Source organism: Sturnira hondurensis, unplaced genomic scaffold (genome assembly GCF_014824575.4).
Source record: "Sturnira hondurensis isolate 20B ecotype Veracruz unplaced genomic scaffold, ASM1482457v3 Scaffold0006413, whole genome shotgun sequence".
Classification (NCBI taxonomy): Eukaryota; Metazoa; Chordata; class Mammalia; order Chiroptera; family Phyllostomidae; genus Sturnira; species Sturnira hondurensis.
The window spans coordinates 58,494,838-58,522,737 of record NW_028079044.1 but is presented as its reverse complement, the minus strand read 5'-3'; the positions used below and the strand labels follow the sequence as shown (position 1 = coordinate 58,522,737).

The window sequence follows — 27,900 nt, the reverse complement described above, 5'->3', positions numbered from 1 at the left end:
TGGCTAGTGATATCGAGCATCTTTTCATGTGTCTCTGGATCCTCTGTATGTCCTCCTTGGAGAAATGTCTGTTCAGGTCCTTTGCCCATTTTTTAATTGGGTTGCTCGTCTTCTTTGAGTGAAGTCAAGTGAGTTCTTTGTATATTTTGGAGATTAAACCTTTGTCTGAGGTGTCATTGGCAAATATGTTTTCCCAAACTGTTGCTTCTCTTTTTATCTTGATATTGTTTCAGCTAGTCTTTTTTGTTATAGCTGTCATTTTAATCTTTAATAGGAAAAGAACAACATGGAGATAGATATGACGTACCAACTAAAAGTTATACAGCAGAGCTTGGAACAAGAAGAAGCTGAACATAAAGCTACAAAAGCACGACTGGCAGATAAAAATAAGATTTATGAATCCATTGAAGAAGCTAAATCAGAAGCCATGAAAGGTACACATTTTTATGAGGGTTTTCTGGCAGCATTTTACTAAGACTTGATTCTATGTTCAATTTTTTGATTTTGAAAATACTTGTTTATATTTTACTATCAAATACTAGAGGGGGCACACTATCATGGAAGCTTTATATATATATGTATATTTCCCCCTCCCCATAGCAACAGTCATTTCTAAGATAAGAAGGCCCAAACAAAATAATTCAACAAAATTTTTAGATCAGAGAGAAATCAGTATTTTGGTGCTATTGATAGTGACAGGCATACAGAACATAAAGTCCTAATACACTACTCGATTTGGGGGGGGGGTGCTCTTTTTCTAATCAGCAAGCCAATATTTCATCAGCTTATGGTTCTTGCCACTTCCTTCAAGATAAATATTTTAAAATAATAGCTGACTTAACTAAAATAGAAGCTCACTGAGTTTTTGGAGCTTTGGCATAGTGAAGATACTAGCTAGATTTGATCAGAACTTCGAGGTACTAATAAATGTAGGGTAAGAAACTGAGTTAGTTTTTCCACAAGCCAACCTATATCTTGGAATTGTTTTAGGCTAATTACTTGTTTTCCAAACTGAGTGTTTATAATTATGATGGGCTTGAAATTCCAAAGTGAATCAATATTCTTGTGGAGGATTCATAAAACTCTTAATAGAAACTTTATTTCATGTTGAAATAAAACATTTATATGAATATCTTAGCAAAAATAGGCTTTAAGTAGTAATTGGAATTGGAGGGTTTTTGTTCGTATTAGTTTAAGACACTGATTCAGGTTGATAAAAGATGAAGAGGGTGCTTTATTTGGAAAAATTGGATCAGAAGAGATTAAGTTTGTGGGCTCTGTTTCCCTGTCTATGGCCTAGAAGACAGTGGAATTTCTTTTGAGGTGCAATAAAATGCAAACATTTTTTGTATTTGTAGTGTGCACGTGTAACCGTCACCCAAAACAAGGTATAGAATCTGTTTTTTCATCACCTTAGTAAATTCATTTATGCTTCTTTCTATTTTCTGTGCCCACATCAGGGTGATTATTTTTTTAAATGGGTACATTTGCTCATAGATTATTCTCTGAACTAGTGAAAATAAATTCTGTATAATAATAACTACCATTTTTTAAACTCCTTTTTACAGCACTATCTTAAGATGTGTGACTTTGGTATTTTACATGAGTAAATAAAACTTAAATATTATAGGTGGTACTCAAATCTGGGTCTTTTAAATCCTTTGATCTTTCCACGGCATATTATTGCCTCCTTTGATTAAGAATATAACTTCACCATCAATAAATTACTTCTTATGTGACTTTGCCTAGTTACTTAAACTTCCGTGCCTTGTTTCCTATAAAGGGACAATTAAAGTATTATATTATTGTGAAAACCAAGTGCAATGACATGAACAGTGCTTAGAAATGCTAGCTGTTATTAATGATATGTGAAAAAGTCTTATTTTTCTACACTTTTGAAGGCACTTCATTAGAAACTGAAAGTCATAGGCTTAATTTTTAGTTAGTGTCACTTTCTAGTAAGTGATAACTGGACACTGAGCTTTAGGTATGAAGGTGCTGAGGAACCTAGTTGGATTTGAGTAGGTTTTCTCATTGGGATAGCAAAAGGTAAGTTCAGCTGTGATAACTCACATTCAGGAGGGAATCACTTGATTAACCATAATCTTTGCCTGCTGTACACTTTGAGATTGAAAAAGGCTTTTAAAAGCCTTACTTATTAATAAAACAAAACCTGTTGCAAGTCTTTAGAAAATACAAGAAAGTATAAACTAAGTCAAGACTAACCATAATCCTGGTAACCAGAGTGACACTTGTATATTTTCTCAGTTCTTTCATAGTTTTGCTTTGTTCCTTTTAAAAATACTGTGAACATGTTCTTGGGTCATTAAAAATTCTTTTTTAATAGGGAGCACTTACTGTTTGCCATGCACCAGGCATTATTTAAGTGCTACACGTATATTAACTCAGCATCTGTGTAACTTCCCTACAAGGGTAGGTACTGTTGCCACCATTCTGGAGATAAGGCAGCTGAGCCTCCAGAAGGCTCAGAAGACTGGTGAGTCAACTTCACCAAATAGGTAGGAAGTGGCAGAGCCAGGTTTAAACGCCACGAGTTTGCCTCTGCATCCCAGTTCTCTACCACCTCCCTAAAACATCGCTTTCTTCCTTGTCCAGCGATGGTGCTAAGATGGAAGGAACCGTAGAAAAGGTCAGAGAGTCTGCCTGAGTGTGAGGTAAGGCAGGCAGCACTGAGAGCCTCAGAGTCAGGAAAATAAAGGGTCTGTATTTAAAAGATACTCATATCTTTTAGAGCCATAAGTAAAATAGGGTTATCTTACTTCCATTAGAATGGATGTAATATCACAAAGGCATACCCTGCAAATGAAGCACCTGACTTTCAGAAATGAAATTGTTGATGTTTCAAATACAGTAACAGGAGTGATGAAAATATTAAACTGGGGATTAAAAATATATTCAAGGAGCATCATTTACTATAATTTTTATTAACACTGCATCATGTATTTAATGCAGTTCTTTTGTCTGTAAATTCATTATTATGTTCATTTTTTGTGGCAATAGAAATGGAAAAAAAGCTCTTGGAAGAAAGGATTTTAAAACAGAAAGTGGAGAACTTGCTCCTGGAAGCTGAGAAAAGATGCTCTTTATTAGACTGTGACTTTAAACAGTCACAGCAGAAAATAAATGAACTCCTTAAACAGAAAGATGTTCTAAACGAAGATGTAAGTATGTTTACTAGTAAATAATAAACTATTTAATAAATTAATAGTAAACTAGATTTATTTATAAAGGTACAATGATGGTTTCATAATGAAATTTTTTTTCTTATTCTATGACCTTTTAATTTTACTGAATTTGGCTAATGTGTGAAATGAACCATAGTTTTAAGAACTTTAGTTATTTTTACCATAAAGGCCATACTTTATTTTAAAAATATAACTATCAAAAATACAAAAATATATTTTACTGTGAAATGAATTTACTATGTAAGGAGAAAAATCTGTTTTGAGTCATCATATAGGCTGCCAGCTTCATTGATAAGAAAAATCAAAATTATTTACTTACTTATCAAGGTACACAATTTATTTTTTAGGTTAGAAACTTGACATTAAAAATAGAGCAGGAAACTCAAAAGCGCTGCCTCACACAAAATGACTTGAAGATGCAAACACAGCAAGTCAACACACTAAAAATGTCAGAAAAGCAATTAAAACAAGAGAATAATCATCTCATGGAAATGAAAATAAACTTGGAAAAACAGAATGCTGAACTTCGAAAGTAAGTTAATATTTGAAACAAAGTTTTACTAATATGCACAGCTATCCACATATAAATTATTTTAAATTTGGTTTATTTTGGATTTTTTTTTACCATTTTATTTTCTTGACCATTTGTCTTTTTTTCTCTGTACAAGTAATGCATTGTGCCACTGTTGTTCTTTAAGATCACACTCGCTTCCCCAGCACTTCAGACTGCTGCCGCCTTACTGTGCGAGCGCGATGGGAGGGGGTGGTGCGGGAGCAGAAGAAAGTGTCTGGTTTCTCACCCGTGCTCTTCATGTTCCTTCTCGGGGCCATCTCTCAAGCTCATCGTCCATGCAGTTTTTGTTTGGTCCTTTAGCGTCTGGGACTTGGAAATGTTTCGGTGTTAAGCACATACCGTATAAAATTTTAAAACCTTTTCCCAGGATATACTCTAGTGCTGTATTCACTTAGAAAATAGAAAATATATTAAAATAACATTCTGAAAAACTATAATTTTGCTTTTTTAAAAAATATTTTATGTATGTGTGTATTTTAGACACAGGAGAAGGGAGGGAGAAAGAGAAGGTGAAAAATATCAATGTTTGGTTGCCTCTCGCATGCCCCCGTACTGGGGACCAGACCTAGGCCACAACCCAGCTGTGAGCCCTGCCTGGGAATCCAGTCGGTGACCCTTTGGTTCGCAGGCTGGCGCTCAATCCACTGAGCCACACCAGCCAGGACTCATGTTTGCTTTTTGTCAGGCTCACTTTTAATTTTATTTATAATTTAATTTTATTTCTTTATTGAAGATTAACATACATACAGCAAAAGTACACAAATGGTAAGTGTAGAGCTCACTCAATTTTTACAAAGTGTAAAATCTGTGCAGTTACCATCTACATGTAGATATAAAATCCTGTACTCTTTACCTCCCCTCAGGCCTTCTCCCATTCACTCATATAAGATAACCAATTTTGAGCTTCTCTCTTAATTCTATACTTGATTGGCGTAAATGGCTGATTATAGTGCATGTATAAGAATAGGTAATTTAGACTCTTAAAAATGATTGAGGTTGCCCTGGCTGGTGTGGCTCAGTTGGATGGAGTGTTGTCCCGTAGACCAGTAAGTTACAGGTTCAGTTCCTGGTCAGGGCACATGCCCAGGTTTCAGATTCGATCTCCAGTCAAGGTGTGTTGTGCACAAGAAGGTAGCTGGTCCACATTTCTCCCACCCATCTCTCTCCCCACCCCTTTCCTCTCTCTAAAAGCAATGAAAAAATGTCCTCGGGTAGGATAAATTTTTTTTTCATTATTGAAGGCCATAGAATTTTTTTATCTGAGATATATCTAATGCTATTTTTTATCTTAAAAATTAAAACAGGGAATTTTAAAACATAAAAACATAAAAGAACACATTTCATTAGCAACTAGAGTGATGGCGTCATGATATGTCATAAAGCTTCAACATAAGTAAATGTACACTAGTGAGAGGATGGGAATTAAAAACAATGATGCTCATGCAGTATTGAGAAACTGATTTGACCTCGGGGATTGTCTGAAAGGGTCTGAGGGACTTGCAGGGGATTCTCACACTACATTTTAGGAGTCGCTGGTTTTAATATGTGTGTACCTCATTTAACCTTTGACCCAATATTTGACCACAGAGAACGTCAAGATGCAGATGGGCAAATGAAAGAGCTCCAAGATCAGCTTGAAGCAGAACAGTATTTCTCAGTAAGTTCCAAACACATTCATCTGAAAACTGTTAAATTTGTAGAATTTTTAAAAAGTTGCTGCACAGCCTGGAGAATGATTCTTGTGTTTAGAATAGATTATTATCTTTGTTAAAAAAATTGCTCTAAGCACACACATGCCCATCCCTTATGAACTTGATTAAAAGCATTGCTTTTAGAGAGGTACTGTGTTTCATAATAAAACAAATAAAATTGTTATTTTAACATTTATACTTTTTTGAGCTCAGTTATAAAATATGAAATAGTAGCTGTCATCTCTGTTTCATCAATTTAAGCCAACAAAATTATCTAGTCTAAATTAGTAATATTTTTTTTTGCTCTTCATCCCTACCAGTCTGTGTCATTTAATGAGAAATCCTAGTATGATATCCAGTTGAAAATCATGCTTCTAAATTATTAGCTGAGCTTTATTAGTTAATTGGTTGATTATAAGAAAATAGAAAAGCTCATTAAACTATTAATCTGCTCAGTGGCTCAACATTACTCAGTGTTATGAATATATTTTTATTTACTCAACTTTTTGTCTAGATAGATTATAAATATAAAAATAGTATTCTTGATGGTGATGTTGGTTTATGTTTCTGTTATATTTTCTGTGTAGACCCTCTATAAAACACAGGTTAGGGAACTTAAAGAAGAATGTGAAGAAAAGACCAAACTGTGTAAGGAATTACAGCAGAAGAAACAGGAATTACAGGACGAACGGTAAGGACCGGGTCCTGTCTCTTTCGTTCATAGGTGTGTGCCTGCCCCTAGACGAGCACCTGCTCTGCCCAAATAAAGACTGGTGGGTGGGGTGAGTCAGACACAGACTTTGACTTCATAGGGAAAAGTCGAACATTAAGCTGATACATCTCTAAAATGTAGGGACTCCTTGGCTGCTCAGCTGGAGATCACCTTGACCAAAGCAGATTCTGAGCAGCTGGCACGTTCAATTGCTGAAGAACAATACTCCGATTTGGAAAAAGAGAAAATCATGAAAGAGCTAGAGATCAAAGAGATGATGGCAAGGCACAAACAGGAACTCAGTGAAAAAGACGCTACAATTGCATCTGTAAGTAAATTCTTGGTTCTTTTAAAATTATAATTAAATTACTCTTATCATAAGTTGTCTTTAGAAGCACTAGGAAAATATTGTAACATAGATCTAAATGAAAAATTATATATGCTGGCTACAAGATTTTCCACCACTCAACCATCAGCTTCTCAGCATTGTTTATACTCATCACATTGGCAGAGATTCAATAACTTGACTAATTTTAAATGTTTGTAGGATGTCTAGAAAATGGCATTCATATTTATTACTGTGAAGCATGTAGATTTAGTATCACACAGAATAGTATGGTAATTTCCAGTAAATTTTAAACATTCATGTTATCCAAAGAAAGTCCACACACATTAAGATAAATTTGCCAGTGGGATTCAGGCACAGTGCTTACAGCAGCGTGAATGTTTGTAATAGCAAAAACTCAGATGTCTTATCAGTAGGTGAATGAGTGGATGGATGAAGTGTGGTAGAATATGAAACTCGTATATCAGTTAAAATGAATTAGATCTTTCTATCAACTACCCAGTATAATTTTGAGTGAAAGCAGCTACAGAAAGATAAATACAGCATGGTGCTCTTTATGGATTATTTAAAATCACATAAAACTCCACTATATATTGTTGCATGTTTATGTAATAAAAATATACAATCATGAATGAAAAGGATGAAACAGAGTTCACAGTAAAAATTCCTTCAGGAAGGAAGAGTAAGAACAGGATTTGGAGAGAATACAAAAGGACATCCACTTTCTTTAGTAAAATTATATATTCTGTTTTAAAATAATGTTCCGAAAGAAATACTGCAGTTTTAAATTTTGTTTATTCTGTATGATAGAGTGCAGAGCTTTATTATAGTTATTTGCTTTTTTCAGTTTATTAAATGTTTTTCTCATTAAAAGTACTGCTAAGGATATTTGAGAGAAGGACAGTTTTTTTGGCTTCCTGGGGTGCGTATGAAGTCTTACTGTGGTTAGGAAAATTTTCTTCAAGAGTGAAGTTTGGTAAGGTAACATAAAGATGGGACATTTAGAGATAGAGGTAGTAAGAAAAACAAGAGTTGTAGCAACATTCTAGTATCTTTTTGTTTTGAATTACTGCTTTATAACTTAAATTTGTAAATTGGAGTGTGATATTTATTCTACTTTAATTTCTTAGCTTGAAGAAACTAACAGGACACTAACTAGTGATGTTGCCAATCTTGCAAATGAGAAAGAAGAATTAAATAACAAATTGAAAGATGCCCAAGAGCGTATGTATTAACAAAGAATGTTTTAAGTATATTTCATAGTTGTGTCTTAGTTATAGATATAATGTTTACATTTGTCCATTTTTCAGAACTGTCAAGGTTGAAAGATGAAGAAATAAGTGCAGCAGCTATTAAAGCACAATTCGAGAAGCAGTTGTTAACAGAGAGAACACTCAAAACTCAAGTATGTATGATAAACTCTAAATAGGATTTTGCATTTTTTTAGTTTGTCTCTTATAGTTTACTTCTGATGTTACAGATTGTCTACAGCAGTCATTGAATGTATCAGTATTTATGAACAGTCACAATTATCTGATTTTGCCAGGTTAGTAGAAGCTAGATTTGATTAACATTGCCCAGTTCAATGTTTAAGTCTTTTGTTAATTTTTTCATATAGAGTCACATTCCTTCCTAATTTTTATCATAATCTGATGTTTTTTCTTTTTAATAAACTATAGAGAATGACCATTTGCTGACAGCCTGGAAAAGGGTCATTTGGACCAGGTGCTTGTGATTACTGACCACCTTCTGCCAGCTGTCATGGTTGTACATACGCCACTGATACTTGTGGGTCCCAGGGGCTCTGCTCTGTGGTTGGACGTGTATTTTATTAATGTGATGCCACTGCAAGTAAAAATCTCTCTTGAAACTAAAAACTCAAAGTGACAGACAGTGACATGAGGTCGAACCCATAAACATTTCAAGTCACAGTTCTCAGAAAACATGAGTGAAAAACTAACAGAGTACAGACTGGGGAAGGATAATGAATAATGAAAGGAGATGTGTTATTGATGTAAGGTGTTTCTTGGTGGCCCTGTATAAAGCGGCGAAGATTATCAGTGGTTGTATAACTTGCTATTGATGAATTACCAAGAAACCATCAACATAATGTGTTTTATTTATTCATATTTTTGTGTTTTTAAGGCTGTGAATAAGTTGGCTGAGATCATGAATCGGAAAGAACCTATCAAACGTGGCAGTGACACAGACGTGCGGAGAAAAGAAAAGGAGAATAGAAAGCTGCACATGGAGCTTAAATCTGAGCGTGAAAAACTGACACAGCAGATGATCAAGTATCAGAAAGAACTAAATGAAATGCAGGCTGTAAGGATGCTTTTTGAACTCTAGACTGAAGACTTCTGTTTTAGAAGTAGATTTTAATATCTGTATTTTATTGGTTGTAGAACATTTCTATTAATAATTATTGAACTAAGAATAAGAATCAAAATTTATGAGATATATGGCATCCAGTTAATATAATTTAAAATTTCTCATAGCAAATAGCTGAAGAGAGCCAGATTCGAATTGAACTGCAGATGACACTGGACAGTAAAGACAGTGACATTGAGCAGCTGCGGTCACAGCTCCAGGCCTTACACATGGGCATGGACAGTTCCAGCACAGGCAGCGGGCCCGGGGACGCCGACGCAGATGATGGATTTCCAGGTACAAGCTTGTTTTTAGCCCTTACGTTTGTTTTTATTAAAAGACTTTTGTCTTAAATATAAACCTGATGACTGTTTTAAAGCCCTGTGACGACTGACTTTGTTCCTGAGGAAAAATGTTTGTGGTTTCTTTAAGGGAAGAACCTGCTTCTTGGAGTGGGGGTTCCAACAACAGTTTCAACTTACTGTACTTAGTGATTTTTGACAAAATTTTTTATTAAAAACGCAAAGGAAAATTCCACACATTTAGTTACTTAAATTAGCTCATTATATAGTTCAGGTAGCTCTCTTTTTAAGTTTTTATTTTTTCTTCTCTTAACTCTTTTCTGCGTTCTTACTTTTTTATGTTGGGTGTTTAGTCCATATCACTCAGTCACACACTATGGAATCCATGTCATTCACCTACCAGCGCTCCTCCACCTCTCTCAGTATTGCCACTAAGCGTTCTGGTTCTCGTTCGCTCCTTGACTCTGACTCTGATTCAGAAGAAGACTCTTTGCCTTACTTACCTATTTCGTCGGGACCTAATGATACAGGTGATATCCCAAAAACCTTTCACCTTTCTCACTATTCTTAATTTTAGTCCTTGTGAAAAACTTTGGAAACATTAACTAATATTCACTAACTCTAACCAGTTGCTCTAGCCTCAATTAAAAAGAGACTGCTGCATGAACTGAGAGTTTGTTTTCAGGGTATTTGCACACAGCATTGCTATTACTGTATAATAGATTGATTTTGTTGGCTTACAAGAAATGAGGCAGTGCTTTGTATCATTTAAGAGCATATGGTTTCACAGCCTGTTTTATCCATTTTCAACCAAGAAGAAATTCTTTCTGGAATTCCATATCCAGAGAGACAGTACCAAAAAGGCATGCAGGCTGTCTTAGAGGACGCGCTTGGGTTTTCAGTGAGAGCTCACCTAGGCAGCACTTTCCTGGGCCTTGAAAGAATACAAGACAATTTGACCTGATCTGTGTCCTTGTAGTGTAAATGAAGAAACTGGACAGAAAACACATAAAATTAGGTATAACACAAAGTTAGCATAAGTACAAAAACATGTAATGTAGAGGCCATAGGAAATTAGTGTAGGAACAGTTGAATGTGAAATAAAATTTAGCCTTTTATTGTGGGGGAGTGGTGGGGAGAAATGGAGACAGCTGTACTTGAACAACAATAAAAAATAAAATAAAAAGAAATCAAAGCACTTCTGCCAAGATGGAGGCATAGGTGGAAACACTGTGCCTTCTCCCACAACCAAGTTTGAATACAACAAAGGTTTAGTAAACAAAGACGCAGCCAAAGAACAGAAAATTGAACTATATGGAAGTCCCACAACCGGGACCGTAAGAGGGGCGGAGCCAGCAGCAGAGCGGGGACGGGCAGGAAAGATCCCCCGACCCCAGGTGCCCAGGCAGCTGTGGACAGATCCCAGGTGTGGAGTAGCATCGGGCAGACCCAGTGAGGGTGCAAGGTGGCAGGCTGACCGTGGTCACACATTCGCGTGCAGTGAGACAGACCATGCAGGCCCCAGTGGTGGGAAGCAGCAGAGGGGACCGCCATTGCTCCTCTTTGACCCCGCCTCCACATACAGCATCACCACCCAGCGACTGAGTTGCCCCGCCCTGGTGAACACCTAGGGCTCCTCCTCATACGTAACAGGCAGGAACAGACCAAAACATGGCTCAAGAAGAACTCAAAGCCCCAGAGCAGATAACTCTAAGCGACCAAGAAATAGCCAACCTATCAGATACACAGTTCAAAACACTAGTGATCAGGATGCTCACAGAACTGGTTGATTTTAGTCACAAATTAGAGGAACAAATGAAGGCTACGCTAAGCGAAATGAGGGCAAATACACAGGGAACCAATAGTGATGGAAAGGAAACTGGGACTCAAATCAAGGGAGTAGACCAGAAGGAAGAAAACATAACCAACCATAAAAGAATGAAGAAACAAGAATTCAAAAAAATGAGGAGAGGCTTAGGAACCTTCAGGACATCTTTAAACATTCCAGCATCCAAATTATAGGGGTACCAGAAGGGGAAGAGGAACAGCCATGAGTGGAAAACTTATTTGAACAAATAATAAAAGGAGAACTTCCCCAATCTGGCAAAGGAAATAGACTTCCAGGAAATCCAGGAAGCTCAGAGAGTCCCAAAGAATGTGGACCCAAGGAGGAACACACCAAGGCATGTCATAATTACATTAGCCAAGATTAAAATGAAGGAGAGAATCCTAGAAGCAGTAAGAGATAAGGGGACAGTCACCTACAAAGGAGTTCCCATCAGACTGTCGGCTGATTTCTCAAAAGAGACCTTACAGGCAAGAAGGAGCTGGAAAGAAATATTCCAAATCATGAAATCCAAAGACCCACAGCCAAGATTGCTCTATCCAGCAAAGCTTTCCTTTAGAATGGAAGGGCAGATAAAGTGCTTCTCAGATAAGATCAAATTCAAGGAGTTCATCATCACCAAGCCCTTATTATATGAAATGTTAAAGGGACTTATCTAAGAAAAAGAAGCTAAAAAATATGAACAATGAAAGGACAGCCAACTCACAGCTATTAACAACCACACCTAAAACAAAAGCAAACCAAGAGGACAGCTAGATCAGGAGCAGAACCGTAGAAATGAAGAACACATGGAGGGTTAGCAACAGGGGAGTGGGAGGGGGAGAAGGTACAGAAAATAAGTAGCATAGATGGTAGGTAGCAAATAGATAGGGGGTAGGGCAAGAATAGTATGGGAAATATAGAATCTAAAGAACTTGAGACATGTGGTCATAAACTAAAGGGAGGGAATGCTGGGGGAGGGGGTGTGCAGGGTGGAGGGGAATGAAGGGGGGAATAGAACAACTGTAATGGTATAATCAGTAAAATATATTTAAAAAAAGAAATCAAAGTAAAATAACAGTAGTTACTATGTTTTGCCACATATAATGCTCTCCTGTATATAATATGTATTCTTATTTTTTCCTCAAAAATTTGGGCCAAAAAAATACGTATTATATGTGGCAGAATGCTACATTGTCACCACATTTCCCAGGTATACGTCTGTATATAATATAAAACACAAGTGGTTGTATTGAAGTTGTTTTAGAGCTTAGCAATAAAATTATTTCAGTCTTATGCCTATTGCTAGAAGTCATCTGATTTAGTCCTTTAAACTGATGTAGGGCCATGTCCAGGGCTGCGCATGTGGCTGTTTTGATGACAGCATTTCTGTGGGAGAGTTTGGAGGGTAAGAGGGTGTGTGGGTGCTGGGGTCAGAGACTCGCCCCTGTGTGACCTTTCTGCGGGCACTGAGGAGTAAGGAAAGTTTATGTGGGTCGTCCTGCACAGCGCAGGCATGTAGTAGACGTAAAACAAGTGATAGTTACTTTTCTTATTAGAATAATGTCAAAATGTTTATTTTACTTAATTAGTTTATTAAAAGATGTTAATGAAATACCAGTAGAACAAATTCTGAGTATTCAGTTTCCTTTACTAGAATTGTATTGATTTTGATGTTTTAGGATTTAGACATCTTTTGGTTATATTTCTACTTATTAATCAAACGTAATCTGTAATGTGCACAATTTTATTTCATTTTATTACAGCCATTCTGAAAGTTCATTTTCCCTGAACATGTAATTACTCACTTAAAATGTTTTCTTAGAAGAAAATGTGTGGTATATCTATAGTTAGATATATCAAAGTTCAGCCTTCCAAAGGAAAAACAAAGGACTCCAATACAGGTTGATTAGTGAGAATAGAGGGCTGTTTCTCTTTCTTGCAACTTTTTTCTGCTGAACTTTGCAAATGCATGGATTTAATCAGTGGGGCATTTGACTTTATAAACACAGAATATGCATTTCCAATGTGATATAACCTGAATTTTGTTGCATTGCTTAGCTTGCTTATACTGATCCCGTGTCATTATTATATTCTAGATAATGTGCAATGGTAAATTCTGAAAGGTATAATTGATTTGTGACTTTTATGTTAAAATTTTATTAAAGTCCCCATTTTCATAGGAAAATTTTTCTATTTTTCTTCGTATCTTGGGTTTTTCTTACAGAATCAAGACTAGAGGGCTGGCTTTCATTGCCTGTGAGAAATAACACTAAGAAATTTGGATGGGTTAGAAAGGTAAGTGGCGCTTTAGAATGTGGCTCTTTTGCTTCACTCTTGGTTGGTTTGGCTACAGCCCTTTTACTTCAGCAGTTGTAAGGTGCACCTAACTGATGGAACTGGGGCATTGAGACACGTAAAACTTGTTTGTGCTTTCTGAGTTGGAGTGATATGACTTTATGTACCTTTGTAAAAAGTAACTTTATCATTAATAGATTGTTAATAATAAAACATGTTTTGGTGTTAAGAAAACAGAAACCCATGCTTTTGCGCTTTGGGTGGGAAAACAACTCTGGGTATGACAGAAAGACTCCCTTATTTCTTTTGTTTGTTACTATGATTATTGATGTTACCATGTTCAGTTTTGGTGTGTGTAGTTCATTCAGGTACTTTGTGCTAACAAAATACCACAGGCTGGGTAGCTTAGGAAAAGCGGGAAGTTATTCCTTGTGGTTCTGGAAGCCAGAGGTCCAGGACACTGGCATGGTTGGACTCGGGTGAAGGCCCTCTTCTGGACTGCAGACTTCCCGCTGAGTCCTCCCGAGGCAGAAGGGGCTCAGGGTCTCTCTGGAACCCCCTTTATAAGACCATCAAACCCATTTATGAGGGCTTTGCTCTCGTGACGTAGTCACCTTCCGAAGGCCCTTCCTCCTAATACTGCCCCATTAGGCATTAGGTCTGACTTACTAATCTGAGGGGGACATAAAGAGTAACAGGTTACCTATGCTGTTGGGTCTTGGAGTCAAATCAGTTTAAAAATATATCTGAATTCATTTTCAATTTGCTTATTTAAATTATATAAAAGCAAAATTTTTTATTATTTTAAAGAAGACTTTTCTAAGGGTGTATTAAGAACTTTTTAGTTATTTAACTTAAGTATTTTATGTGATTTTTATTGCTAAAAGAAATTTTATTTTCAAAGAAAATAAGATACATGTCAACTGTAATCATTGTTTAATTTCTCCCCTTCTTTTTAACAGTATGTGATTGTGAGCAGTAAGAAGATTCTTTTCTATGACAGTGAACAAGATAAAGAACAATCTAATCCTTATATGGTTTTAGATATAGAGTAAGTGTTTTTTACTAGGATATTTAGGATCTTCATTTTTTAAAGTATAAGAGAGTAATGACATTTTTTGTCAAGTTGATGCAGTGTATTAGTTGTATTGTATAACATGTTTACTCGTGTAGGATCGCTCCTGCTGTACTGTCGTTAAACTGTTTACGTTTCTTCATACAGATGGAAGTCAGATATGAAGTTAGCTAAAACATTATTTCATGTGTCTTTACTGTGTTGTTTTCTGAAACTGATCATAAAACTTTCTGACTTACTGAAAATTTCTACAAATATCAAGGAGTGATTGATCTAATAGAGCAAGATATTCTTTGACTTTCTAACATGGGTCAAAGTAGTCAGTTTTAATGTCTGACTAGTATTGGGTAACTAATGTAATTTGATTTTTTGGTAATATTTCATTCCTTTATTAAAATTTTTTTATAGCAAGTTGTTTCATGTCCGACCAGTCACACAGACAGATGTGTATAGAGCAGATGCTAAAGAAATTCCAAGGATATTTCAGGTAAACCTAGTTTCACTTTGTTTTTGGCTGGTTGGTTCTTATTTTTTTGTTTTTGTTTTCGTTTTCATTTCTAGAGATTTTAAGAGTTACGTGACATTAAATTCTTTTATTCCTGGGCCATCTTCAGATTACCTTTCAGTTTTAGTCCCCTTTAAAGGTGGTTCATTCTTTTGTGACTTTTCATGCCTATTCTGTCTGGATATGTCTTCATTCCTCTGACCATTTTACATTTTAAAGTCTGTAATGTATTTATATCATGTTTCCTGTTTTTGCCAACCTTTTGTTCAAGTGTGCTTAGGATTTTTTAAGCATTAAACTTTATCCTTCTGGTTTGGGTTTTGTGTTCTGCTCTCTAGAAAGTGAAAAAAGTTGCTCATAAAGTTAAATTTTGCACCCAGTAGCCCTTTTCTTCTGATGTAAAATGAAGCCAAATTCTTTTTACTACTTTTCATTTTAAAGTTAGTCAAACCCGCTGGTGTGGCTCAGTGCATTGAATGTTGGTCTGCAAACTGGAAGGTCTCTGGTTCGATTCCTAGTCAGAGCACATGCCTGCCTGGGTTGCAGGCCAGATCCCCCAGTAGAAGGGGCATGTAGGAGGCAACTGATCGATGTGTCTCTCACACACTGATGTTTCTCTTCCTCTCTTCCTTCCCCTCTCTCTAAAAATAAATAAATAAAATATTTAAAATTAGTCAAACCAACAAATTGGATTGAGTCCCTTCCACATAAAAGCCATTGTGCTTGGTGTGCTGTGGGGGAGTTATTTTCTGGTGCTCATCATGTTAACTTGGAGTATGTCACACATCTTCCCCTCTTTTCCTTTCTCCATCAATTCTCAAGACACAAATCTTTTCGGTTACAACTGTGTTTGCAGTTATCAGCAGTCATGCAATTTGCCACATCTCTTCAGGTGATTATTTTGAACACTCCCTTCCAGAACAATGTTCTAGCACCCCTGAAGTGTAAATTTACATTTTGCTAGCTTAATCTGATAAACTGCTGAAACATAGTTAAGATATGGAGGAAAAAAGAAGGCACCATTTGAACAGGATTGATTCTTTTGAAATGAACCAAAGTGATGGTTTTATGACTTTTCTCATACAACAAGCTCATGATGAGACAGAACTTACTAACATTGGAATGTCAGGTCTGTTTTCTTCTTATTGAATAATTTAGGTTAATTTTATTTTATTTATATTATAAGAATGTTATATGAAATTACTTTTGTCTAGAAATAACTCATTGTGCTTTTTGGTATTTACAGATTCTGTATGCCAATGAAGGGGAGAGTAAGAAGGAACAAGAATTTCCAGTGGAGCCAGTGGGAGAAAAGTCGAATTATATTTGCCATAAGGGACACGAATTCATCCCTACCCTCTATCACTTCCCAACCAACTGCGAGGCTTGTATGAAGCCCCTGTGGCATATGTTCAAGCCCCCCCCCGCGCTAGAGTGCCGCCGCTGCCACATCAAGTGCCACAAGGACCACATGGACAGAAAGGAGGAGCTCATAGCGCCTTGCAAAGGTGAGCAGCAGCTTGCTCGCTCTGTCAGTCCTGTTTATGTTCGAATCCTTTTAGACACATTAACTTTGTTCAAATATTTTATAGTGTATTATGATATTTCAACGGCAAAGAATCTGTTGATACTGGCAAATTCTACAGAAGAACAGCAAAAATGGGTTAGTCGGTTGGTGAAAAAGATACCTAAAAAGCCTCCAGCTCCAGACCCTTTTGCACGGTCATCTCCTAGAACTTCAATGAAGATCCAGCAGAACCAGTCTATCAGACGGCCAAGTCGACAGCTCGCTCCGAATAAACCAAGGTAATAACTAAAAGCGTGGTGAAGATTACAGTGTTTAGAAATATGTTGCTATTCACATTTAAACTGTACTTTTTTCTAATTACAGTTTTCCTTTCCTTGATATTTTACTTAATTGTGGAATACCAAATGTTTGAAACTATTTAAGCTTGCATGTCTTATTCATTGATTTAGATGAATGTAATATGAATTTATTTACTGAATCACACACATATATTAAACTCAACCAAAAATACACAAAGGACTCATTTTTGTCACGTTTCTCTATGTAATCGTAATGCTTTAGAATTATGAGCACACTGACTAACCTAGTGACTTAGTGGACAGAACGCGCACACGGCCCTCTGAGTGTCGGGCACACACGCTGTTTGATGCTGCAGCCTCTTCACATCTTCTGTGTGGGATGACTGGGGGGGCAGATGACTGAAGTCCTGCTTCTTAACTGAGATTTCTAAGTGTAACGTAATGATTTGTCTTTGATTTTAAGAGCAGTATAGATCACCTTTAAAAATGTGGATAGTAACTAATGGGTAGAGTGGACGTCTTTGTAATTGAAGTTGGGAATGTGGGGCAAGTCCAGAGAGTAGCATTAATGCACAGAAATATTTGAGGGGGGCTGTTGTGTGTGGCTACATTATAGTAATGTAGTTACTCATTCAGAATAAACCATTTCTGGTGTTACTAGATACTGCAACGTTTATACATATAGCTATTTGTGAAAAGGAAGATTTGTTTAGCTAAAGGGTGAAGTGTGTACTTAGATCAGCTGTCTAATTGCAGGTATCCTTTTTGTTCCCTGACACAGGGCCTTCAGTATGTGAATAATGATGTGCATTGGCTGTATTCTCAGAAAGCTTTTCGTTCTAACCACAAACATCTTATATGAAACTTTTCTTGAAACTAATATCTCAAGGAAATAATTTAGAATGACAAAGGTAGAATTGGTGTTACAGCAGTGAAAATATTGAATTTTTGTGTGAGGTATGCTAAAAAATATTACAAAATTAGTGATTATGTGATAGTAATTAAGCTGAAGAAACTTAAAGAATTCAGAGATGCTTGAGGTCATTTCATGTGCCGTGTACCAAACATCTAAAACTTATTAAATTTCTATTATTAATATTGTAGAACTATTAATGCATAAATACTGTTTTAATTCTTTACCATATATAGTGCTTTACAGCTTCTGAAGTGCTTCTGTATATAATTTGACTGTATATTCTCTTATTTGATCTTTTCAATACTCCTGTGGAGTGTATTTGGTATTATCTTTCTTTTTGATTCAGACTCCAGAGGGGCAAATCATTTGTTTAGTTTCAGGATTATAAGAACTCTAGTCTTTTTTATATATTTTATTCTTTTGTCCTGTTTGACGAGTTAATGATTTCACTACATGTGATAACAGGTAGGATTTGTTTATGGACCAGTGTTCAGACCTAGAGAGGCGTATATTCAGTTGCATGACTGTTTCATGTTCACTCACGTTCCTTCTTCTTCCCTCCTTCCCCAGTTCAGCATTATGGTCTATCTGAAAGCACACGTACTTTTGATTTTTGTTACTTTTTGTTCTGCTTTAGTTCTGGCCCTGCCCTTCGAATTGTTCTTCATTGATTTTTTAAAATACATTTTGCACCTGGCTGGTGTAGCTCAGTGGATTGAGCACGGGCCTGCGAACCAGATGATCGAGGTTCGATTCCCAGTCAGGGCACACGCCTGGGTTGCAGGGCAGTTCCTGGCAGGGGACACACGATACATTGTGTGTCCCCGGCAGAGGCAACCATACATTGATATTTCTCTCCCTCTTTCCTGCCCTCCCCCTCTAAAGATAAATAAATAAAATCTTTAAAATAAAATAAGATTATTTAAAAAAAATAAAATACATTTTGCATAGCAACAGTAAGTAATAGGGATTTCTTTCACAACTATGCATATAGGTAACACTAATTGCAAAACTGACTATAAAGTGTATGGAGTATTTTTGTGAAATTTTTTAATTTAATGTACTCTTTGATGTTTTAAATATAAAGATGGGTACATTTAAAATATAATTTTGTATTTTATTACACCACTGCAATAGCATTTCCATTGGGTTTAACATCTCCGCCCCCCATCACGTTTACCCCGTTGCATGTGTGTCTGTCTCCCTGAGTAACCGCACAGTCTGCACACACTCCTTTTTGAGTGTTGCGTTTAAGAAGGGCACAGATCAGAGGGTGTGCACAGGAGAATGAGGGCTAGTTAGTGGTTTGGAAGTGTAACTCATGGTGCAAGTGAAGAAACTAAGAGGGTTTAGAATTCTGAAGAAATTGTTTGAAAGGATGGGCGATCCTTTCAAATAGCAATAAAGATTTTTTTAAAGTATAAAGTACTTCTGCTTAGAAGTTATGTTAGAACAAGAGCCAAGCAGAGAGGCCCATTTTTAACTCAGCAGGGGCAAGCTCCCAAGTAGCCATAAGTCCCAGAGTGGGGAGGGTCGGCTTGCTCTCGAGAGAGAGCGCCCTGTCACCGCGGGTGTTCACTGATTTGGAGACTGCTTGGGGCCTGCGCTCCCTGGCCCTGGTCTGTCCTGTGTAGCAGCCTGGCACTGTGCAGCGTGGCTCCCGTAGGTAGCATTCTGCTCATTTATAACACGTTCCTTTAGGGAGGTGGGTGGAGCTGTTAAAAGATCATCCAAGGAAATTTAGGACCCGAATTTCAGGTCTGTATCAGCAGTAACTTAATATCCAGCTATTTATTTGTGTTTACTTAACATTACTCTTAGGACTCAATCAGTCTAGCTTTAGTTTAACTAATTAACATGGGGTCTTCTTAAAAACAAATAGATATCATATATATTATACATATATATAGTATATGTATATGTATAATATATATGATGTGATATAAATGCTGTAACAGAATACCCATACATAGACCTTCTCTCTTTTTTTAAACTTTTTCTCAATGTCTGCTTTGCTAGCAGTTACACCATTACATTTTCCCCTTTGACTTGTGTGGCATCCCTGGTTCTGATTCTCCCATTAACTCTCTGTGCCACTTACCCTTTTTCTGTGGTAAATTGTTTTAAAGTGATAGTTAAATAAGTGTTAGCTATTATTATTGTTATTATTAACGTTTTTGAGGGTGTAGTATATATGCCAGACACTTTAACTGTACTAAATTACCCTTACAACCACCCTGTGATTTAGCATTAATTCCCACCTAACAGACAACAAGACTGAGTTGTAGACACAGTGTGCGCCCGGGGCCACACTGCTGCCCGGCTGTGGAGCCCGAGTGCAGAGCCACGGTCTAGTTCGGTCCTTGGCATTCTCTCCTGTACCTAACACTCCACGGCCTCACAGTTGTGCAAAGACAAACAGATTGACAAGTTATAAAATGTGTGGAAATGCTATTCTAGAGAAATGTTTTCTTGGCGATTTTGAATTGAAATTAAAATACTATATCAGAAAGTTAGGAAATTTATGAACAGAGTGCTGACTTTTGATGAGGACAGTTTGGGAAAACCTTAATGTGTTGCAATGACAGACACAAAATACTGATCTCTGCTGAGGGCCGTGTCTCTTTAATTATTTTTCTTTTAAAGAGCTTTTATTTTAAATGCAATATTTAAGTCACATAGAAGAGTATAATACAAACATGCAAAAAATTCTCATTTATTGAGTTTTAAGAAATAAGGCATTGCCAACACAGTTTGAACTACGATTGGAGGGAGCTATTATGCCATCATTACCTTATCTTTGTTCTTTTCCATTTCTAAATATCAGAAAATTAACAATTTGGGAAAAACTAATAAGGTTATATATGACTTGAAGTGTCAAAAAGTTCATAAACGAAGTAAAAGAAAATATGTGTCTGATCTTGGATTGGAAATGAACTCCCTAAGAATAAAAACAAAGGAAGAAAATAAAGTTGAAGATTGACTAACCAAAAACTAAAGCCTTGTAAATTTTAAAAACACCATATATTTGCAATATACCATCTTTATATAGAGAGTTTTCAAAGAAATCATTAAAAAAAAGGAGATTGCCTCTTTCCAGCATAAAATTAGTGAGGAATATGCAGGTACTGCCATAAATACAAAGTGATCAACCTGATTATTAAGCAAAGAAATTAAAATTAAATTAAAACTATAATGTTAAAATTATTTTTACCTGCCAAGCTGGTATAGGCTAAGAAATTTAGCATTGGCAAGATGTAAAGAAATGGGTACTCTTGTATTCTGCTAATTAAACTCAAAATTAAATGGACCTGTTCTGAAGCAGTGTTTGGCAATAAGTTTCATAGACCTGAAGTGATTAACTAATTAAACGGAGGAGATAGTTGAACAGATAATTACAGTATTGTTCAAAATGTTGTTTACAGTAGATTCACAAGTGTTATGGACTAGCAAAGGAAAAGTATGGAGAATTCTGCCTGGAGACATCAAGAAAGGTGTCAAAACAATGGAGTACTAGTAATTTTCCTGGAAAAGATACTTCCAGGCAAGATGTGATGTGTGGAGGGTTTAGGCTGTCAGAATGATGTGTGTGTTTGCAGTGTTTTATTGGGTCAGGGAGACTGGAGTGGTGGGGGCTGACAGTGGGAGAGAGCACTGAGCCAGCTTGAAAGGGGTCGTGTGCGTTATGCCATAGGAGTTTTTAGTTTGTTCTTCAAATTGAAGTCTTTCCGCAAGAGATCGGTACGTTTGTACTTGGGGAGATCCTGGTCTAAAGAACTGACAGCGGAAGAAACCAAGTCACAGAAAGGTTTCTTAAGTTAAAATAACAAGAAATAGAAGACTGGAAGGGGGTGAAGGAGAGGCTTTAAGGGAAGTCTTGTCGTGCACGGCTCTAAGAACTTAGTGATTAGACTTAAAATCTGAAAGGTACACACTTCAAGGGTTTTGGAAGGAATCGAAATGCAGATTTTTCATGAAGTGTACTGAAATCGGGGCTTGAACACTCAGGAAGGCCTACTGATCTCAATCTCTTAAGCAGGAGAGTTGAGACAAACCATAGCTAAAAGTTACTTTATGTGTAAGCCTATAAAAGTGAGTATATACTAGGTTGTGATACATACTAAGTGAATAAATAATTATATGAGCTTATATAATTTCTCAAATAATTGCTCTGCATTTAGCACATTTTGGAATAGAGTAATTTGTGTTGGTTTCCTTTTTAAAAAAATATTTTATTTATTTATTTATTTTTAGAGAGAGAGGAAGGGAAGGAGAAAGGGCGGGAGAGAAACATCAGTGTGTGGTTGCCTCTCGTGTCCCCTACTGGGGACCTAGCCTGCAACCCAGGTGTGTGCCATGACTGGGAATGGAATTGGTGACCCTTTGCTTCACAGGCCCATTCTCAATCCACTGAGCTATACCAGCCAGGGCCTGTGTTGGTTTACTTTTAAATTAGGCTGATCATCCATCAACCTCGCCTGTCAGTGATTCTCAGAGTCAGCCATCTGCATCAGAATTTATCTCAGGGTTTATATTGAAAACGCAGCCTTGGCTGGTGTGTTTCAGTGGATTGAGTGCTGGCCTACAGACCAAAGGGTTGCCAGTTTGATTCCCACTCGGCACCTGCCTGGGTTGTGGGCCAGGTCCCCAGTAGGGGGCGTGCGAGAGGCAACCACACACTGATGTTTCTCTCCCTCTCTTTTTCCTTCCCTTCCTCTCTCTCTAAAAATAAGTAAGTACAATCTTTTAAAAAATAAATTGCAAATATTTGCCTTTCAGTCCAGTTATATCAGAATCTCTTGGGGTATGGCCTGGGAGTACACATTACAAATATCAGCAGGAAAATCTTTTACCCTAAAATTTAAGAACCAGTGGCAGTTACCACAGGTGACACTTTAGGGGCTACGTGAGTTCCTTGGCATAGTTGATTCATGAGCAGCACAGTTATCAAACCTTGAAAAGGTTACTTCTGTTTTTTTAAATAAAGATAATTGCAGTTAGATTATGGGATTGGACTGGAAAGACTTCATATACTACTGCTCTAAGTCCATTTTATTTAGCCAAGATAACTTGCTAGTGCTGCTTATCCACCTGGTTTTCCCTTGTCCCTAGTTTTCCATGTCATGAATGCATAACTGTGGGTGACCCATTGAGCAAGTAGGGTCCTGCCAGAGTGGAGAAAACTATGTTCTTAATGGTTTCCCTTTTACTCTAGGGCATGTGATACTGCTCTAGAGAGTGTGAGTGGACAATCTGGGCACTTCTGTGAAGGAAATGTTGAGAGATGGTGAGCTCTCATAGGTCTCAGGTTGAACTGGGCATCAGTATGGTTGTATCTTCATCTGGGACTGCTGGAGAGGAGATTGTGTCTTATCCCAAATACTGTCTTTGTCTTCAGTTCTCAGGTATTCTGGAGAGCGTACCTGGCCATCATGAGCGTATGCATTTATATAAAAAGAGAAAGAAGATTTTCCTGTGTACTTCCATCTTAATCATGTTATTATTGGCAGAGGGGAAGTTAACATGTTTATAGCACAAAGTGTGGTTTTGAGATTGTAGCATATTAAACTGCCATTTCTAAAGAGTGTTACAGTATAAATTTGCGAACCTCCTATTGCAGATTGCTTGATTTGGCATTTAAAGACTGGGATTGGTCATTTGATGATGTTGATGGTGGTGATGGTGATGATGGTGATGATGACGTTTTTGATTTCTGAAGAAATAAATGGGGTAAATGAAAAAGTGAAAAATGAGTTATTTTAGTACTTCCAAGTAGCGCATGTGGTTTGCACTTGGGTTTCATTATTTTTTCTGATTTTGAAATTTTATTAAGTTGTTTTTAATAGTATGTATTTGAAAAGTAGTTTTCAGAAGTTTCTAACTGAAATTTTTTGTTAAGTATAAAAGTGAAATGCTATGTTCAGATTCTTTATTGGCTATATATTTTTCAATACAATTGGAATTATACAATTTTTTATCTTAGGAATGAAACATGTAGAAATAACAAAAGGCGCTAATAGTGGTATTTTCTGTTCGTTCCAAAGAAACCATGTTCTGAGAAGTAAAATTTACAATGTTTTTAAGTTCCGACAGCCGTGTTAGTTTGTGAACATAGCATGGGATCCCCTTCTCCCCCCATCCTTCTCTCCATCCTTCTCTCCTCCCTCCTCTTTGTTTCTTTCTAACTTGCAAGTGTTGAAACCATCAAAACTTTGTGACGTTTAGTAAGTGCTGTGGAATAGTTGTTTCTGATCTGGTTTTTCTTTGTGATGCTGTGAAATGTTTGCTTTTTGGAAATTTAATGTTTCTCTTGTTGAAGAATGCCAGTGATATGCTGTGAAAGCTCTTGTGCTTTTAGACAATGTAAAATAATTTGGTTAATAGTGGCTGGAGTAGATTTAATGAAAATTGAACCTTATGAGTTAAACTTTTTGCATGGAATGGATTTAAACTAAGACCTGTCTTAACCTAAGCAAGCACATTGCAAAACATACTTGAGTCATGTAATATTGGGGATGTGTTTATAACGAGGATATGGAGTATTTTTATATATATTTACTATAACAACATGTATGTTCCCATGAACATTCCTTATATTTGACTCCTTAAAATTCCTTAAAGGAATCAAATTCCTTAAAATTAGATACATTTTAAGGGGCAAATAGTCAAGTAGAATGTGCTCCATAAGTCTGCTGTTCTGTCAGTTACATGAGGCAGCTGGCAATTCAGCTCCAAGTCAAACTTAGGTTCATGCGAGCTACTTTGGTGACATGGTGTCTAACTCTGACAGTTAGTTACCACGGTTAAAATTGTGTGCTGTGTTTGTAGCCAGTATGGGAAAATGTGAGAAAGAATGTAATTGCATGTGCCTAGAAATTAGAAAAGGGACACAGTAAACGTGATTTGTGCATGATTTAGATGTTAAAGTAACTGGAAGACTTAGAGCTTAAGGATGTACGTGGAATGCCTTTTCAAAGAACTTAACCGTCTCTTAAATTATTGCACTATCTGGGCTAACTTTATTTTTCCTTTCTTTGCAGCTAACTGCCTTCTATGAATGCAGTTGTTATTCGAGGTGATCATATTCTTCCAGTTAAAACAAGACTGAAACATGATGGCCCAGAATTTATGAAAAAGCTATATTTTCCTGAGAGACATATATACATATGCATATACGTATACATATATATTCCCTTTATTCCTGCAATATACATTGTAAATCTTGGAGAGTTTTTTGGGGCTTCTTTGGAGCATCAGGTTGAACCAATAGTGATTGGTTGGTAGAGTAAGAGTATCATACACAACTCTTCCAAACTCGTTCCATTAAGCTCTCTTGGCAGACACTCACACTACATTGCACAAAAGGATTGAGAAGAGCTAAAGAAGAGTTAAAGAAATCATTTTTCCAGCTTCATCAGAGAGATTTCACCAGCGTATTTATCAGAAGAATCTGGGAATGGATTTCACTACAGTGATACAGACTGCATCAGTAAGAAGTGACCATTATACTGTGTGTGTATGTGTGTGTACATGTGTGTGCACACACGCACATAGAGAGAGTACTGTGATACCGAGAGAGGGTTTTGTAAACTTCCCACTTTATTTTTTTATACACATTGATCAGATGTCATTACTTAACTGCAGTTGCAACTATGCACTTGTATGAAGCCATACTGTTGGGTTTTCCATCACTCATCTGCGTGCACCTGTCAGAGCTGCATGTTCATGTTACTGTAACAGAAACTTTGAGCTTAATTATATCAGTTTCCTAATGCTTCATGATAGGCAACTTTATCCATTTTGAATGCCTTAATTTAATTTTTTCCAAAGTCTTAGCCCTTTTCTGTATTACACAAAAAGAAAAACAAGTGTTTACCAGCTCTTAGGATGCAAATTTGCTTTGCATAAGAAACTAGTGCACTATTTTTACATGTAATAGTTACCAACGTCAGCCTGTTTTGATTGTATAACAGAGTTTTTTAAAAATATTGGTGATAGAAACAATAATGGATAGTATTAGAACTAATATATCTTCTATGTATGTCTGTTATTCTTTCAACCCTTTTTACAGATCTCAGTGTTAGCAGGTGACTCTGAAATGCTTGGAATTTGCTGACCACCCTAGATGTGTTTTTATCTCTGGTAATAACATTTGTGACTATTTTTACATTTCACACTCAACATTCAAAATTTATCTCAAATGTAAAGAAAACTAAAACATACTCTAGATATATTTTAAATATTTAAATGTGATCCCTTAAACACACAATTGTGTATGGCAATATTTCAGTATTGGGTTATGAAAACTGGTGATTGGGAAGAAGTGGCCTCAAAGGCCACTTGCTTTTTATTTTTTAAATGCTGTTACAGTTTATGCAGGACCATTCCCGCTGTGTTTCTCACCATCCCACAAAAGTGCTTGTCTTGTATTGAGACAGTGCGCATCAGTGATAAGCATCAGGTAAAAAATTATGTAGCCTTCTATCAGTCTTTGTGTACGCGCAGCACATGCACAGTTTGGTATGAAATACGTCATTTAATATTTCAGTGAAGGAGCGTGGACATTTCTCACAGATTCCCTTTGAGGTCAGTGTGGAGATATTTAAAGAGTTAGGTCCCCAGTTACATATACTGTTGTGGAAACTGAAGAATGGCCTTTGGTCTACCAGTGTCCTGAAACTGAGTTGTCTTCCTCTCCTGGCCCGGTCTGCGCGTGCGCGCGCTGTCTGTACTGGGAGTGGACGTGCGCGCCGTAGGCGGCGCCCTGGCAGGCGTGTTCTGCAGTTCTGGTTTGGGGGCACAGATATTTTTTAAAGTAAGATTTAAAAATGAAAAATATATAAAATTTATATAGAATAAATATTTCCATTCATTAGACTTGTTAAAAGGAGACTGAATTAATATTTTATATAAAGATTTTGTTACACTATGGGAGGTTCTATCATATTATTCTGAATTGGAGAGTATATATATATTTTTAATAAACTTTATTAAGGTGAAATAATTTGAAGTTTACACATGAGTAATTGAAATATTTGAGTAAAAATGACAAACGTTTAAAATTTTGAATGCTGTATATATTAGAGAATATGGAGAATCATGGTGTGATGCAACTGTACAGGGAATATTGAAGTGACTTGGGGAGGGGAAGGTATTCTAAGGGGTGAAAAAAAAATCTCTCCCATGGAGATTCTTCACTTACATGGTTTGACATAAGGATTTATAAGACTGTCTGTCCAACTAATGGAAATGTGCTTAATAAAGATTCTGATCTCGGGTAAGAATGTGCTTTTTACCCTGTTGCTGGTTTCACGCACGTACACGAATGATGTGTGCACCTACCCCAGTGTCCTCTTCCCGGCACTCATTAAATGTGACATTGACTTGGATTAACAACCAGATTTTGTGCCAGCTCTTTTTTTCTTGAGGCTCCAAAGCATCCGAGGTAGATACAAGTGTAAAAGGTGCGTATTTCCTCACACCTGAGTCTCCTACAGCCTTAAATACCTCCTGTTGAGAATTGAGAAGTAGTGAGTACTGGGGTTTTCTTAGTTGGATTTTTGTACTTTTGTGGGGATAGTGAGACAGAAGTAGAAGGAAACTTGTATTTACTGTTGAAATTAGTGTATAGTGAGTCTTTGAAAAGTATTAATTTTTTCAAATTGCTTTCTAGAAGCAAGAATTTTTAAAAGATCTCTGAACTTCTAAAATGCTGTAGCTAAAGGATAAGTATACCAATAAACTTAAACTCTAGGTTAGTGTCATTGAAACTAACCTACGCTGGAGCTTCAGGAACCTGGCTCTGAAGGATCACCTCTGTATCAGTTCGTCCGTAGATCCTGAAGGAGAAATGCTCTGGGTTGCCAAACCACAAAATGTAAGGAGTTATGCTGCTGTTCATCTGTTCCTAGAATTCTGGTGGTAAAGCAGACACTATATTACCTTGTTGAAACATGCTTTGAGAAACATGTTTTTAAAAATCCCATGAGAGCAAGTCACGTCTGTGTTGACACTCACTGCTACTGACCCCCCGCCCCCCGCCGCCCGCCCTGGAATCAGGCTTCTGTGTCCCTCCGTGTGAAGCCACTGAGGCTGAGCTGTAAAGCACTTTGGACAGTCAGCTCTGTGTGACAGTGCTGACTGTGATGCTGGGGTCCTCTCCTTGGTCCCCTTCCCCACAGTGAGTTTTGTTTGAAATTGTAATAAGTTATGAACTGCATGGTTAGATGATCATAAATGTTTGATCAGCTGTC

General features: G+C 36.9%; 1 protein-coding gene across 3 annotated transcripts in view; it reads left to right on the top strand.

Annotated features, from left to right (window-relative positions):
• Positions 1–27,900, top strand: part of ROCK2 (Rho associated coiled-coil containing protein kinase 2) — a 107,479-nt gene extending 79,579 nt beyond the window's left edge. The window contains exons 18-34 of one of the 3 annotated variants that reach the window (XM_037048723.1): positions 275–434; positions 3,022–3,182; positions 3,554–3,738; positions 5,368–5,437; positions 6,059–6,162; positions 6,325–6,511; positions 7,660–7,753; positions 7,840–7,934; positions 8,675–8,854; positions 9,028–9,196; positions 13,254–13,324; positions 14,287–14,375; positions 14,808–14,886; positions 16,151–16,412; positions 16,497–16,710; positions 23,268–23,377; positions 24,688–27,900. In XM_037048723.1, the coding sequence (XP_036904618.1) occupies positions 275–434; positions 3,022–3,182; positions 3,554–3,738; positions 5,368–5,437; positions 6,059–6,162; positions 6,325–6,511; positions 7,660–7,753; positions 7,840–7,934; positions 8,675–8,854; positions 9,028–9,196; positions 13,254–13,324; positions 14,287–14,375; positions 14,808–14,886; positions 16,151–16,412; positions 16,497–16,710; positions 23,268–23,364 (2,217 nt within the window). In that variant the 3' untranslated portion in view covers positions 23,365–23,377; positions 24,688–27,900. Of the gene's footprint in view, positions 1–274; positions 435–3,021; positions 3,183–3,553; positions 3,739–5,367; positions 5,438–6,058; positions 6,163–6,324; positions 6,512–7,659; positions 7,754–7,839; positions 7,935–8,674; positions 8,855–9,027; positions 9,197–13,253; positions 13,325–14,286; positions 14,376–14,807; positions 14,887–16,150; positions 16,413–16,496; positions 16,711–17,512; positions 17,843–23,267; positions 23,378–24,687 lie in introns of those variants that run through there. The other 2 variants (XM_037048726.1, XM_037048724.1) reach the window with 2 other exon arrangements.